The following is a 15,366-nucleotide window of genomic DNA, read 5'->3' as shown; positions in this document are numbered from 1 at the left end:
GTGATATCCTTTCCATTTTGTGATAGTGGATTAAATGGTGCTCCTGATCATGTGACATTTAGATGACGAGACTTCTGACCCGTTAACCTGGGAGCCAATAGAAAACGGTCTGCCACGCAGACGCAGTGACCCACATTACATTTATTAAAGCCACTATAAGTGTGCTCCCCTTCATTTCAATAGTTTTACCAGACAACAATCAACCCAGTGTTTATGTATTATTTATTGGTTTAATATAGGCATCCTAACCTGCTCAATGAACCGCTCTCATTTTTAAAAACGTGACATGTTTTCTCTCTGTGTTAAAGTCTCACTGGGAAATGTTCACCATTGGATTTAAAGGAACCTGATAATTATTATATGTTTTTCTAGCAGCAGGCGTCACAGGCTGTCACCCACACTGGCTCCAAGGTGCTCGTCTCTTATGATGGAGGGAACAAGCGATGGAGGGAACAAGCTGTTCTCGGAGCACAGAGGAGGGAAACAATCTCTCCGTCTGAGCCAGTGGCTAATTAAATTACTATTATGAAGGAAGAAAGGGAGGTTTGTTCTGGAGATGTGGAGCATCTGACCACTTTAAGTAATACACTCCACATATGTGTTTTAATGGAAAAGTGGCCAAAGGAAAAAGAAAACATGTTTGGCGTTCACTAAAAAGCCCAAGGACCAAAAATGTACGACATTTTCAGATTTATTTTCATTGAATTTAAAGCTGAATATTGTTTTCTATGTTAATAAATGTGGATAAAATAACCGTGTGTAAAGGGTCCGCCTTATAGCTGCTGTAAAGACACGGATCAAGTCACCTTTTTACACAAAGAGCTATCTTTAAAGTGTACATCTGAAGGAGATGAAATATATATATTTTAAAAAATATATATATATATAGAGAGATAAACATATATATATATAGATAAATATATATATTTTAAATATATATATAAAATTATATATACAATATATATGTACAGTATGTATATATATATATATATATATATATATATATATATATATATATATATGAGGCAATGTATAGGCTCCCATGCCTTGTCTTGTTTATTGAAATGAAAAAACCTGAGAGATGGAGCCATATTGCTCGGGGGCCTAGAGCTTTAGTTTCAGACCCGTTGGGTCTCCGCGGAGCGGAGGAAGCAGGTCGGGAAGGCCAGAGTTAACATCCCAGAGTTGCTGGCTAGGAGTTTATGAAATGCAGCACGAACAATAACATCAGGAGATGTGCTTGAACTGTGATTCAGACAGACGTTCATTTTCAAAGGAGAAACCATCTCTGTGCAGTTACTGGGAAATATTAGTTTTCCTCAACAGATAATTGGATCTAAACGCATATATAAGGAATAACATAAGGAATGTGTCGAAATATGGTGACGTGAAGTGTGCGTTTAATTGGCCTAATTAGCCAATGTGCCCTCATTATTGGTCGGTATCACTCTTCCATTCAGTTTATTTGGTATAGCCCCAAATCACAACTTTCCCTCTCTCACATTTCTACTTATAAATCCTTTTCAGCTCAGGTAATGACTTCGGTTGTATCGTAGCAACAAGTGACAGAGTCTCAGACAGCATGTGAAAGATGTCTGTACCTTATTAATAACTCATATCATTTTATTTTCCAACTTTGTCCGAATTTAATGTGAAGCTTTCCCCACGCTGGACTTTTGAATCCCAGCAGCACAATGATGAAGACGAAGATAATAAACACACTCCAGAACATCTGTCCCTGTGAGCACAGCGTCACATGACAAGGAGACTTCTCCCTTTGTCATCGTTCGGCCTGAATGCAGATAAAACATTTCATTATATTCCATTATTATAATTTTGACAAAATGTTGAATTTTGTATTTCAAGATTGAAACAAATGAGGAATTGATTATGCATTATAACATATTTTCACCTTGTTTTAATTAAACGTATCATTCTTTTGTCTCTGAGCCTCTAAATCAATTGCTTTTGTTTTCCTCAGTTGGCATTCGTCTGATTATGGTGCTGCAGCAAAAACAAAAATGTAACCAATCAGCAAATTAATTCAAACAAATGCTTCACTGTAGTTCCTTTCCTCAGGATTCGAGCATGTGTTGAAACATCTGCACCTTTAATTGTGCTGTAACTACTGCAACTGTGATTCACAAGCATTGACACACGAGTGAGATGAACGATTCATGCATGTAGTATTAATTAAACAGACTGCACCGTCTCTCATTTCATTAACTCTCACTGGAAATGAGCAAACAGAGTTGAATTACTTCCATCAACCATTCCCCCCCTCTTACTCTTCTTGATTTGCATGAGTGTCTGTGATTGGCTGCTGCAAGGAGATACTGCCCTCTCTCGATTGGCTGAGAGCAGAAGGGGGGCAGGTGATGTGTGAGCATGAATATAAAGTGCAGCCTTGACAGGCACACTGGCATCTGCTCTCATCCAAACGGTTCTCAGACGAGGATCCGCAGGAAGGTCGGCGAGAGCGTTTAAAAGAGGCGTTTAGTGAGAAAAAGAGCTCATCATGTCTTTCGAGGTGAAGGAGAAGACAGAGGTGCGCCTCGCGTTCTTGGGAGCGGCTGGAGTTGGAAAGACGGCCCTCATCCAACGCTTCCTCAATGACACCTTTGACCCCAAGCACCGGCGCACCGTGGAGGAGCTCCACAGGAAGGAGTACGAGGTGGCGGGCGTCAAAGTCGCCATCAACATCATGGACACCAGCGGCAGCTACTCCTTCCCCGCCATGCGCAAGCTCTCCATCCAGAGCAGCGACGCCTTTGCCCTGGTCTACGCCGTGGATGACCCCCAATCCCTGGACGCGGTGAAGAGGCTGCGGGACGAGATCCTGGAGATCAAAGAGGACAAGTTCACGCCCATCGTGGTGATCGGCAACAAAAGCGACTGCCGCAAAGAGCGCCAGGTGTCCAGCGAGGACGTGCTGTCCACGGTGGAGCTGGACTGGAACCACAGCTTCCTGGAGTCTTCCGCCAAGGACAACATCAACGTGCTGGAGGCGTTCAGAGAGCTGCTCCAGAGGGCCAACCTGCCCAGCCGGTTCAGCCCGGCGCTGTGCCGGAGACGGGAAACCTTCCCCAAGGAGAGCCGCAAGCGGACCAAAAGCTGCCTCATCACGTAGCGGCGTGGAGAAACACGCACAAAAGAGACTTTGAGGGGGCTTTTTGTCCAAGAGACAAGTGCTGAGTCATGAAACGGAGCGCGATGCCCGGAGAGCTCGGCATGCGAACCCACTAAACCACTGGAGGCATCAAGGTGCGCCAGTACCCACGAACACAGAGACCACCTGAGGAGCGCTCGGCCCGTCTGAAGACTTTAGTGAACCCGTGTGCAGAGACGTGTGCGTGCTGCGAATGTGTCGACATGGTGGCGTGACGAATCGGGAAGCAGCGTTGTGTCGTCAGCTCAGTTTGACACTCGAGTGTGCGTCAGGTTTCATTTTCAAGTGTTTGTTATTGTTGTTAGAAATGTGCAATAACTGTGATGTGGTATTTATTCTGAACGCATTATGTTGTGAATTATTGTGAAGCAGAAATTAATTTAAATACACACTTACTGGTGTTTTCTATCTCTTGGTGTCTGATCAATACATTTTAATGTAATGGGAGATGTTATACCATATTTTCTTTTCACAATAAAAGCACAAAAACCAAGATTAAAAAAAGAAAACACACATACATATTTATACACACACAAAAACCGTTGACAATACCTCGTCACATTGATGCTTAGCTTCTTAATACAATTTATTCTTGTTTAAAAAAAAAAGGAAGTATGTGTTTGGGGGGCATATCAACATTGAGAAATTATTAGTAATGACGTTTTATATTAGGTTATTAATTCTGTCCTGGCATATTACTTGTTCATTCAACAGCGTATTTGATGACTGTAATTTCACTAAGTGTTTACGAAAACTTATCCTGAGAACAGAACTGGTGTGACCAGAAATGTAAGATTTAAAAAGTAAGAAAAGCAGAAAGTGCTGCTTCCCCTGACCGTCTGTCTGTATTTTAAGCGATGGGTGTTGATTGTAATGTACCACATAAATCCCTTTAAAGCTGTATTGATCATAAATGGCTTATCCTGGTGAAATAAAGTGAAATGATGGATGTATTGTATTGGTCCAACTCGTGCACACATCTGTTCTGTTGCACCGCCCCCTGGTGGTCAACATCTGCAAACACTGGCACTACATGAACGTTCTCCATAAGTCAATATGAGGAAGCAGGCCTTTTCAAATATGACAAATAAAATAAGGGAACCAAGAGAACTAAACATGGTTCCACAACATCCGTCTCCAGTGAATGCTAAACTACATGATAGTTAAAATAACACGTGATTTATATCTGTACTGTAAGTTAAAGCACTACTGAAAAAGCTGTGAATTACCTGAAAATATACAATTTAAAGTCTGATGAGTTTATAAAAACATGATCAGTTCATTTTGTTCATGTTCCCATAAGAGATTTCATATGTAACATTTCCAGACGGTTGAGAAGGACACACAGGCCCAAAGAGGGAGAAAAAAAACAAAAAGGTGTGCTTCCTCTTTCCAAAAGCAGATACACGCTGCATTGTTTCCCCAGAACCAGACGAGGAAGTGACCTGCGATTATCAGATCCCCCACTTCCTCTTTATGTAGCGTTTAAACTGCGGTTGCTCGGCAGCACCTGAACAGAGGACTCAACGTTCCCTTGGCGGACCCAGACCCGGCTTTATTGCAAAAACGGATTAGTTTCAGAGACCTAATCCTCGGGTTCGGCCATGGAGGAGTGCTTCTGGTGCGTCTCTGCTCCTAGACTTGGTCAAAGCTCCTCAGTGTTGATCAAGAGCCTGAGAAGTTTGGAACAAGTATAAGATCTCTGACCCTCACTACATCAGGCACCATGTGAGTGTCTCGCTTCAGAAAGGTAGGCCTTCTCATATTCCTGCACAGCATTTTAAATTTGACTTTTATTACCATTTGAGCTTTCGAGTGTGTGCAGGTATCAGTCTCCATGAAGGTGATCCGACTCAGAGCAGCCAACATAAAAAGGAAAAGGAATTACGGTTTCTTAAAGTTACCTTTATTCTAACAAGCTCATGATGCTGCACTGAAATAGAACATTTTGACTGTAAAATGGTCTGAAATGTTAATATTTCTGATCAATATTTGATAGAAATACAATGGAATAGTTTACTCGGTCACTTTAATGCAAAATATCTACAACGTCATGTCCTTTAAAGAGGAAGCAAAGATGCCTTCTCTAAACTCTGTTAACGCCTGACTTAATTCATCATAAAGCAAACCGTCTGACGCGCAGCTCTTTTCGTGGTTCCTGATTCGGAAGAGACGAGGCACAGCGAGAGGCAACGGTTTTTTATTTCCACGGAAGAGTGTCGAGACCTCGAGTCCTCGACGTCAGACAGGCAAACATACAGCATGCGACACCGACGACCTCCGGCACAACACCAGCGTGTGCATCTGGCTCTCCAACAGCCAGCGGGAGAAAATACAGTATCCATAACAAAAAAACATACGGTAAAGAGCAACAAAAAAAAAAGGCTTACAGTACTGCTCAGTGGAAGCAAGTGAAGTCAGAACAAACCATCAGAAATACAAGAACTATTAATTGTCTACTGGCTTATTAAAGTAATATTTCTCTGAGCGAACGGCTCAATCAGTGTAGAAATACACTCGTTCCTTCTTAGAATACCACAGCAACATGTTGATAATCATAAAGACCAAACTGGGGCTTTTGCGAATTTACAAAACAACTTATATTTGACATTAGTTGGCCAATGTTCTTCACGTCACATCCTCGAAGCAGCCATCAGTTTACCGACTCCAGTTGCCCAGCATTGGTTGTAAAGGTAAAGTGATCAATTCATCCTCACTCATACATTCAAGTGCTGCTGGAACTCTGATGAAATGAACTTATTACACGGGTCATAATGTCCAGAAGTCTAAATCAGGAGGGGGAAAGATAATCAGATTGAGAACTTGCTGCTTGCACTTTAAACGGTTAAGTCGTGGGGATTTTTGTCGCCGACCTCCAGCTCGGAGAATTAAGTTTCCAGCACAAAACTACCAGCAGCCTTTCAGTCACAGCAGCAGGTAACCGGCCGGAGGCTCAGAGAAGCTCTTAAACTAAGGAAGTCCAAGGACGATGTAACACGACATGAAGAAAACGGCAGTATTATTTGGAGTACTTTTTGGCTATTTATGGAATTCATAAGCAATATGATGTCACAGTCAGTTTACAACAGCCATTTAAAATAAGCACTACGTTATAGGTGTGTTCAGTCTACTGCTGGAGAGAGAGAGAGAGATTATTATTAAAGAGTCAGTCCTTGCAAATAAGGAAAATCAAACATGTCCCACTTCATGCTCCAGTAGTTTAACCCAATAAGGTGTCTAAATCTTTAAAATACTCACCTTCCAGAACTAATGTAAAAGTTACTCTGTGTAATCCAAAGAGCTCGTTGGAAGAGTTTTATCCATTTTAAATCATTTGAGCTCCACATTTCAAAACATAGCATTTTGATAATTCGAGCATCTCAAATTAAATGACATTAAACTCGAGTGAACAGCAGGAATCAGAGAAGCATTTAACCAAAACGATCCTCCGAGATCATTCTAAGAGGAAGTAGGAAAAAAAAGGTTTTGTTGAACTGACCCTTTAAGACATACAATATGAAATGATTCATTTCTACAGATGGTGAGAACCTTGACGTGTCATATTGGACATTTTACCAAACAATTCCCACAAATGGTGCAAAAAAGTCAGCGGAAAAAAATATAGTGTGGGCCTCAAAGAGCTGGAGTTAGTCCACCGTCGTCTGTGTGGTGGGAAACAGTAAAATCCTGTTTAAATGCAATGACATCACGGCGTGAACACGAGCGCCGGCAGGGAAACGGTTGGTGAAGCGTCCGGTCCCGGTAGGAGACGCGTCTCTCCTCGTTTGCAGTTGAAGCTCAGTCATTAGTTACGAGGCGCCGCAGTGTTTGACTAAATAACTCGTTTTCCCAACACAAAGCATGGAGTTGGTCGAGCAGCGAGACGAGCGGCGGCTTCCAAATGCATCGAAAGGGTGAAAGTCACGTTTACTTCTTCTTCTTCATCGTTCCTCAAAAACAACAAGACGCATTTCTCAACCTACGCACAACATTTTTGATGCCTTGAAATCAACATAAATAACTTTGCGGGAAGTTTAAATCGTAAGAATGACCCAATGAAGCGGGGAACATTTAATCCTGACCAAAAACACACGGAACATGGCCTTGGCATGTTGGTTTGCAGCACTGGGGAGAAGTGCACCGGTCACACCCACCTCGCCGCCGCCGGCTCTCTAGTCGTCCACGGTGATGTTGCGGAACAAGTAGGCCATGGACTCCCCGTTGTGGATGCGGCGGATGGCCTCCGCCAGTATCATGCTGACATCCACGGTCTTGATTTTGGGACACTGGAGCTTCTGGACTTCATGGGGGACGGTGTTGGTCACCACCACCTGAGGGTCGAGTCATCAGAGATCGTGCTTAGGCTTAACCCTTGTGGGTCATTTTTCATTTTTCAATAATACAAATACTCCTCTCCCTTTTAATATTTTTGACCGATTCAATGTTTCACCTTTGGTTCAATTTGACGCCAGCATAAAACCTCCAGATGTTTGTTTGTGACTACAAAGAACATTACACACATATTTGATGGGGGTCAAATAAATTAATCGGGGGGCGGTATTATTGATTCGGGTCAAAATGACCCTAAGGCAACACAAGGGTTAAAGAGACAGTGGCCATTTACATTGAAGAGCAATTAAATACGGCAGTGACGGCAGGATTCGAGCCTGAGGAAACTCGAGAGACGATCGTCGTATAAAAACTACCCTAGTGTACCTCCTTCGCCTGGGAACTCGGGGAACCAACTGCTGCTCGGGGTTCAATGTGATTGGTTGATGATGGTTACAGAAAACTGATTGGAGGTGACATTTTACAACTTTTGAATCCAGCAAGCAAAAAAACAAAAAAAAGGTGATTATACGGGTTGTTTTCTGAGAACTGGACGGTTAAAAGGAACTGAAATGCAACTGCAATATAATGATCCTTTCTAGTTATAGCGGAGTTATTTTCATTTCATAGCAAGACGCAGCTGAAAAGTCCTCAACTAGGAGGAAGTATCATCATCACATCGTGTTTATAAAGAACAGACGAGTGAGAAAGGGGAACATTATCTGCAGCTTTCAGTTTGTACCTCTTTCGCTCCCATGTCGATATCGTCCAGTCTGAACCAGCCTCAACAAGAAGATGACTTTACTCACTTCATCAATGACCGATTCCTCGATGAGCCGCGGAGCGTCGGCGGACAGGAGCCCGTGTGTGGCCATGATGTAAATCTTATAGGCTCCCCTCTCTTTCAGGATCTCAGCAGCTGCAACAAAGTCTCCGACATCATCTATGATGTCATCCTGGAGGAAGAAGAAAGGAAAAATACTTTGATTTGGTCCCGTCTCCGTCACGGTGCCTCTGACTTCCAGTATCTGGAAGTAGATGAGGAAAATGGGCGGAACACAGGAACACGACCATCGTGGCCACGAATAAGAAATGCCCAAACACGTCAGTGAATTGACTCGGTATCGCTCGTTATAGATGAAAATTCATCGCGAGGCACCATAGGCGACTGCTCATAACCGACCACGTGAGACTGCAGCGGCAAAACACCCGATTCCACTGAAGGGAGCAGCTGTATGTTTAATATCGTGTGACTTAATAAAATTGTATTCTCATATTTAACAGGAAGAAAGTGTCATTAATTCTTTACAAAATTACAGTCTCACTTTCAAACTCAACTAGAATGGGCACTCGGTAGAGCGCATACCTTCGCATATCACAAGATTGGGCATTGAATTATGAACATTTTGGCATTAGTTGCATGCCAATTGGATAAAAATTGACCGCGCTATGGTAAAAAGAAGATTTTGACCTTTTCATGACATTGACCTTGACCTTTGACCGGATTGATCCCAAAATCTAATCAAATGGTCCACGGATAATAACCAATCATCCCACCAAATTTCATGCGATTCGGTTTAATACTTTTTGAGTTATGCGAGTAACACGCATACAAATAAATAAATAAATAAATGGCGATCAAAACATAACCTTCCGCATTTTCAATGCGAAGGTAATAAGAATGAATAGTTAAGTTCACCTTCGTCCCAAGTTATAGCGGCGAGAGGAATTTAAAAGTGGAGGTGAATTCATTCTTCAAAACGCCAGAAACGTGAACGATGAAGAGTCAGAACCAGTGAAGTCACAGCGTCTCACCACAATGATGGCAATTCTCCCTCCCACGTCTCCGACGACAGTGATGGGAGGCTTCTCCTTGGCCATCATCACTGAAAAGGAAAGCAGAAGTCGTTACTGCGAGGGCCCGTCGGCGAGCTCACGCGTGCTACTGCGCTGCATCCGACCCAAAGTAAGGCTCGGTAGATCGGGTAAAATGGGTCGAGAAAATGTTTTTTGGCAAATTATGCATCCTGAAATGCGGGGACGTTATTGGATTATGTAAAAATGATTTCTGTTAGATTAAAACACAATGCTGTAATAAAAAAAATTAAAAAGGCAATCAACAGTTTCAATTATTTCCCCCCATTGTACCCCACCTACCACCAAGAGGTTAAACTGAAAGGCCAAACTTAGTACAGCACATGCCGCACACACACACACACACACACACACACACACACACACACACACACACACACACACACACACACACACACACACACACACACACACACACACACACACACACACACACACACACACACACACACACACACACACACACACACACACACACACACACACACACACACACGGCTGGCAGCGACTACGTTTACATGCACACGACGCTCCACCTGCATCTCACTGGAGGCGCCAGCCGCACCGAGCGAACCGGCCGCCGCTTGGTGATTCATATCTACACGGCTTGGTGGCGTCAAGGCGCTGGGCACCATCACAACACGGGGGTCCGTGCGGCCGTCGATATGACCGGACCCCAAACGCTACTTTAAACATTCTGGTGGGATCCCAGGTGCTGAAAAGTGACCAATGAAACTTTGCATGTTGCCGTCACAACTCGACATAATAAAACAGAACACGCTGACGACAACACGAGCGTCCTTGACCTTACTACAGTCTTAATACGAATGTGTAACTACAACTATAATAAATTGATTTACACAGCAGGTTGAGACTCACTCACTCTCGCATATTTAAAATGACCGTTTATAGTTTTTTTGGACACGTGATTTTTTTTTTTTTCCTCTTTTAAAAAGAAGCAGCAATTGAAGTTTTGTTGTGCATGTAAACGTAGTTATTCAAAGGGCATAAGGAGACAATCAACTGGTAAACAATCAGCCAGTCAAGCTGATTGAGAAGGGAAAAGAATAAAGAAGCAGCGACAGGAGGAGCATGCCTTGCAGAGCCCCACAGCATCGGAACACCTGGCAGAGTCACGCTCACACTGTAATCTCTATTAACCGAAAACAACAAAAGCCATGTTGTTAGCAGTGCAGTACACACAGACACACACACTTCTCACAAATGTCTTGTTTTTACAGCTTGCTGAGATAAAACGCAACAAGCTCCCCGAAGAAATGTCTGGTCCGAAAACATGAACTGAATTCAAGATAAAACAAGAGTAACCAACGTTATCTGATGGATTTAAATAGCTTAGATTATTTCACCAGCAAATTTCAACACGCTAAATGTTGTCGTTAGAAACATTAGCACTTTGATTGACGTTAATTCATCGCTAAAACATTCCAGCGATCCCACTCGTTACGTTTCTTCGTCCCACCATTTGACGTTAGGTTTCAAAAGCATGCTTCGTCGTTATCATCACATGCAGTTAGGATCAGATGGTAACCAGCTTCTTAGCGGTGGGTCACATATGGGAGCGCCATGTGTTGATTGGCAAGACGAGTCCAGCTATTTCAGGGAAAAACAAAATGAACCAAAAACCAAAAAAAGTGTTTTTCATGGTTCTGGTTTGATTCGTGGATTTTCAAAATAAAATCAGAACACAACAAAACAAAGAGGAGTTTGCCAGTCTTGTAGAACGACCGTCTGGACTCTCGGAACGCTGCAGTGAACATGTGAGCTGCTTAGTTCAAGTCGACATGCCATGCACGGAGCAGATCGCGTGGAGCACGCTGGACAGTTGCGGATTGAAAAATGTTTCGTCTGCGCACAAAATCTGTTTGTGCATTTTTCAGAAACTCCCGCCTCAAGACTCCAAACTGTATTTCCACAGGATGCAACACAAACCCTTTTCACACATGCACCGATTGAGGAGCCATTTGAAGAGGAATCATTTCAGAGTCAGATGCGAGTTATGTTTACGGTCGTACTTGGGAGCTCTATGCCAGGGAACGGAGCTTGTTGTTTGCCTGCTATTACCAACAAATAAACACCACGTTAACACAAGATGCACAAATATTGGACACGACAAACACATGATGCCAAGACTTGGAAAATCCTCTCACTGGGTTGACAGAAAGTGGAAATGTTTCACAGCAACAAATCAGCTTGTTATGTTAAAACTTAAGTCGACTTTTTTTTTTATTTAAGCAATTAATAAGCAAGTTATTTTTCCATATGAGGATTTTTTAAGTCAAGGTTGAGAATAGAAACACAGTTAAGAAATATTTTACTGAATAATTGAATGAACAATGGACGTAAGCACGTCGGAGTCATTTGCCAACGACACAATCACAAGGCCAAACCATTGAACTGGTTTTTACCAGGACCTAAAACTGCAAATATGTTCAAAACTACAAACCATGATGAGTCACGCTAGTATTTCTCAAGAAATATGTATAATGGCATTTGTGCCAAGAAATAGGCATGGACTAGGATTCTATGTCACTCTTTGCAAGTTAGGAGTTGCAGCTTGCGGAGGATGCAGCGTGAGTCGATGTCGATTATCTTTGTTATTAAAACATGCAGTGACAAAGGAAATCAATTTCTTGGATTATGGTTGATGGCACGAGTGAGAAACGGCAGAATCATCAGCTGGAAACAGGTTAGCACACACAAAAGCTGTCGTGGGTTGTCCTCCGGATTTATACTACGAGCACTATGCTGCAGTTAAACTAGAAATAATTAGAAATGTGCGGCTGAAATTGTCCGTGGTGAGACAAATAAAGAGGAATCCAACTGTGAGAAACGAGTAACGGGGATATATTTTCTGAAATCTATCATTTAAAACCTGCAACAACAAAAAAATGTAAATAAAAAACAAAACAGAATGAGTGGTCTTGTTCTTACGAGGAAGCTCCAGCCCCGTGTGTCCGGTGGTGTTGCGGACGCACGGTGGGGAGTGTCTTCCATCCGCCATGTCGGACTCTGAACACTGAGCCTCGCCGTGAATCACAGCCAGACCCAAACGCAGCCGTTCTGCGTAGGACTGAGCCCTACAAACAAAAAGAGAGAGAAGAAAAAAACATGCTTATTTACACAGATCAAGTCCCATAAATTGCAAATGACACACTGCATCTGTGTGAAAAAAACAACACATTTGCATGATTTGAATAGTTCTGGAAACAACAACTTCAGACTTTTCCTTTAACCCTCCTGTTGCCTTAGGGTCAATTTGACCTGATTCAATGTTTAACCCTCCTGTTACCTTTATATTTACTGACATATTTTACCCTTGGGGTCAATTTGACCTCAGCAATTAAAACCTCCAGAAAATTATTAGAATTAATATTGTTTTCCAAGTTTAAGTGTGAGGTACTTTATGTTTGTTTGTTGACTACCTAAATAGCCCTTTAAATATATAAAAAAGTTGATATTTCTTATATGTTTGACACAGTGAAAAACAGCCTGGGGTCAAATTGACCCGAAAGAACACCGACATTAAACATTGAATGGGGTCAAATTGACCCGAAAGGTAACAGGAGGGTTAAAGACCATTACAATGTAATTTCATCAAAACAATGCCAACAGAGGGGCAGAACTAGCACATGCGAGTTGTTTATTTTGATCCATCAGTTACCTCTTCGCTGCCGACGGGGACTTTGCCACAATGATGGCGTTTCTGTAATCAGGAATCTGAAGGATGAAGAAAAGAATCCAATGTCAATGTTTATATATCCGATGGATTTGGTTAATAGGTTGCGTTACCGGCGCCTACATGAGACAATCCAACGGGCTCATCACCTCTTCTTGGATGTACTGAATCAGGAAAGGGGAGGCACGCAAGTTGTCCACTGGAAAGCTGAAGAAACCCTGGATTTCCTTCTGGTGCAAGTCCATGGTGATGATGTGCGTTAATCCTTCGGGAAATAAAACAGATTATTAGCACGGTCATCCTCTCAATTAACACCGTGATCAATAAGATCAAACTTCTGAGGGAACTACTGAAATAAATCCCTGCAAACACAACACTATGATGATGATGATGATGATGATGGCAGGGAATGAAGAGACGGACACAAACATCCCAGGTTGAGATTCACGTTGTTTTCTTTACCTGCTTTCGCCAACATTGAAGCTAACAACTTGGTCACAATTGAGCCCCTCTTCCTCATCTTGCACTGTTTGCTGTAGGGGAAGTAAGGAATGACCCCGATGATGTTCTTTGCACAAGACGTCTTGAGGGCGTAGGCCATAATCAGCAGCTCCATGATGGCGGTGTTGACATCTCTGGTCGGGGGAAAAACACATTTTTAAAAGGACATTTCAACTTTCGCTGGTGATATAAAAACTTTGCCAATACATTTAACTTGAAGACGATGATTTGTGCAGAACTTGGATATTAAACTCACCGCGGTATGGTCTGGATGATGAAGATAGTCTGTCCTCGGACCGATTCTTTCACGTCCACTCTAGTTTCTATTGGGATGGAAATAATTAGGTCACAATCAGTTACTGCGGGTTTGCTCGTCATGTTGAGCTCGGTAGCAGCTGGTTGTTCAGTTTTCTCAGTTCAGCACTTTATCAAATCTGATTAAACCTTTACATTTCATAATCCCTTGATAGAACAATTACAGTAAAACATACACATAATTGAGTGTATACTATGCAAATCTCAAAATGATATGGCCCAATAATAAATGGACTCGGAGCATTTTCCTGATGCTTGAGCTTCACCTCCACAACAGCTGTAGATCTCCATACAATGAAGAGTCAACCCAGGCCAATGGCATTTAAAAAAAACATATGATGTAAACATCTATGTTAATTAAAATGATGTGGTGGATGTACGTGCAGCACATCATGGTATTTACATTTCACGTGGTTGAAAGTGGTGATTATCTAAACGTAACTCTGGTTTCTTGGTTCTTGTAATAAAGCTGTAAGTTACACAGTTAAAAGCCAAACTATTCCCCTCACCTCTGTTAGACTCCTGATAGACCACAGACTTCCCCAGATCGACTCCCAGCCGTCTGTGAAGAAAAAACACACATTTAGAGACATAATGTGACTTGAAAAGATGACGTATGAATGTGTTCCTGCTAAGACACACACCGGTTGCTATAACACAAAGCTACATGGTTAGCAGTCAGTACGAGACAGAATGGAAAGGTTCTGCTTACTCTGTTATCTTCTTGGGCAATTCTGTGCACGCTGCAGAAGAGTTTGCGGAGAAGACGCGATAGCCACTTTTAGCGACATTCATTCTTGCACCGCTGGTGGTTTATTTCACAGACGTGGACCGCGGCGGCAGCTCCGATCGGTTGCCCACCACGTTTGTTTCCAACTGTCTCCTTGTGACGTTGTCGTGAGCTGACTAGCAAGCTAGCTACCGCACAATAGCCTGCAAGGTGAGCTAACGACACAACGTGACCTCCAGTGTGGGACGTAAACCTCCCGACAGTACAGTTACAAAAACAGTTTTAATTACGGTAATTTCGTCTACTAAAGTAGCCGATTGTTTGAGGTCAACCTGATACCTGTTATTTAGAAAGCGCCAGAGATGTATAACGAGTCACGTCTTCTTCTTCGTTTTTTAATTTAACGGCAGGCGACAAACCAATGTCGCCGACTGCCACCTGCTGTACCGGAGAGTATTACATCGTGGCGTTACAGCGGTTTTGACGCGACTATCTCTATACACGGCTCTGGATGTGCTGCGTTGAGGAGGAGGAGTCGGTGGACTGTACACGTGCACGAGAACAAGACAAGTACGAGCCCGCCCACTGAGCTCGGTTATGTGTTCAACGTGCGTTCGATTGGAAGTCAGTAAACAGAGCTGGGTCAAATTAGCCAGCCAAGTAAACTGAAACCAGACCGGATATGAGAAGACCTCATTCGCCTTCAAACTAAAGTAGTATTGTCCCGTGACACATCCAGTACATTTTATG

The 15,366-nt window shown here is 42.7% G+C and overlaps 2 protein-coding genes across 4 annotated transcripts; one reads left to right on the top strand and one right to left on the bottom strand.

The window, feature by feature from the left end:
* The first annotated feature begins 2,282 nt into the window (after nucleotides 1–2,282).
* Nucleotides 2,283–4,123, top strand: LOC130188648 (GTP-binding protein Rhes-like). The gene has a single exon (XM_056407062.1). It carries the CDS (start codon nucleotides 2,519–2,521, stop codon nucleotides 3,128–3,130), a length of 612 nt encoding a protein of 203 aa, XP_056263037.1. The 5' UTR covers nucleotides 2,283–2,518; the 3' UTR covers nucleotides 3,131–4,123.
* LOC130188647 (phosphoribosyl pyrophosphate synthase-associated protein 1) lies at nucleotides 2,753–15,023 on the bottom strand. 3 transcript variants are annotated; one of them, XM_056407061.1, is made up of 11 exons: nucleotides 14,599–15,023; nucleotides 14,396–14,448; nucleotides 13,828–13,894; nucleotides 13,533–13,705; nucleotides 13,220–13,335; nucleotides 13,056–13,111; nucleotides 12,326–12,471; nucleotides 9,314–9,384; nucleotides 8,308–8,454; nucleotides 7,324–7,500; nucleotides 2,753–2,839 (listed from the first exon to the last, which is right to left on the bottom strand). In XM_056407061.1, exons 1-10 carry the CDS (start codon nucleotides 14,679–14,681, stop codon nucleotides 7,342–7,344), a joined length of 1,071 nt encoding a protein of 356 aa, XP_056263036.1. In that variant the 5' UTR covers nucleotides 14,682–15,023; the 3' UTR covers nucleotides 2,753–2,839; nucleotides 7,324–7,341. The 3 variants fall into 3 exon arrangements, with proteins under 3 accessions (XP_056263036.1, XP_056263035.1, XP_056263034.1); XM_056407060.1 differs by lacking the exon at nucleotides 2,753–2,839 and adding an exon at nucleotides 5,354–6,299; XM_056407059.1 differs by lacking the exon at nucleotides 2,753–2,839 and having other exon boundaries at nucleotides 5,354–7,500; nucleotides 14,599–15,021.
* Nucleotides 15,024–15,366: the final 343 nt, after the last annotated feature.

This window comes from Pseudoliparis swirei, chromosome 23, assembly GCF_029220125.1.
Source record: "Pseudoliparis swirei isolate HS2019 ecotype Mariana Trench chromosome 23, NWPU_hadal_v1, whole genome shotgun sequence".
Classification (NCBI taxonomy): domain Eukaryota; kingdom Metazoa; phylum Chordata; class Actinopteri; order Perciformes; family Liparidae; genus Pseudoliparis; species Pseudoliparis swirei.
This window is presented reverse-complemented; position numbering and strand designations above follow the sequence as displayed.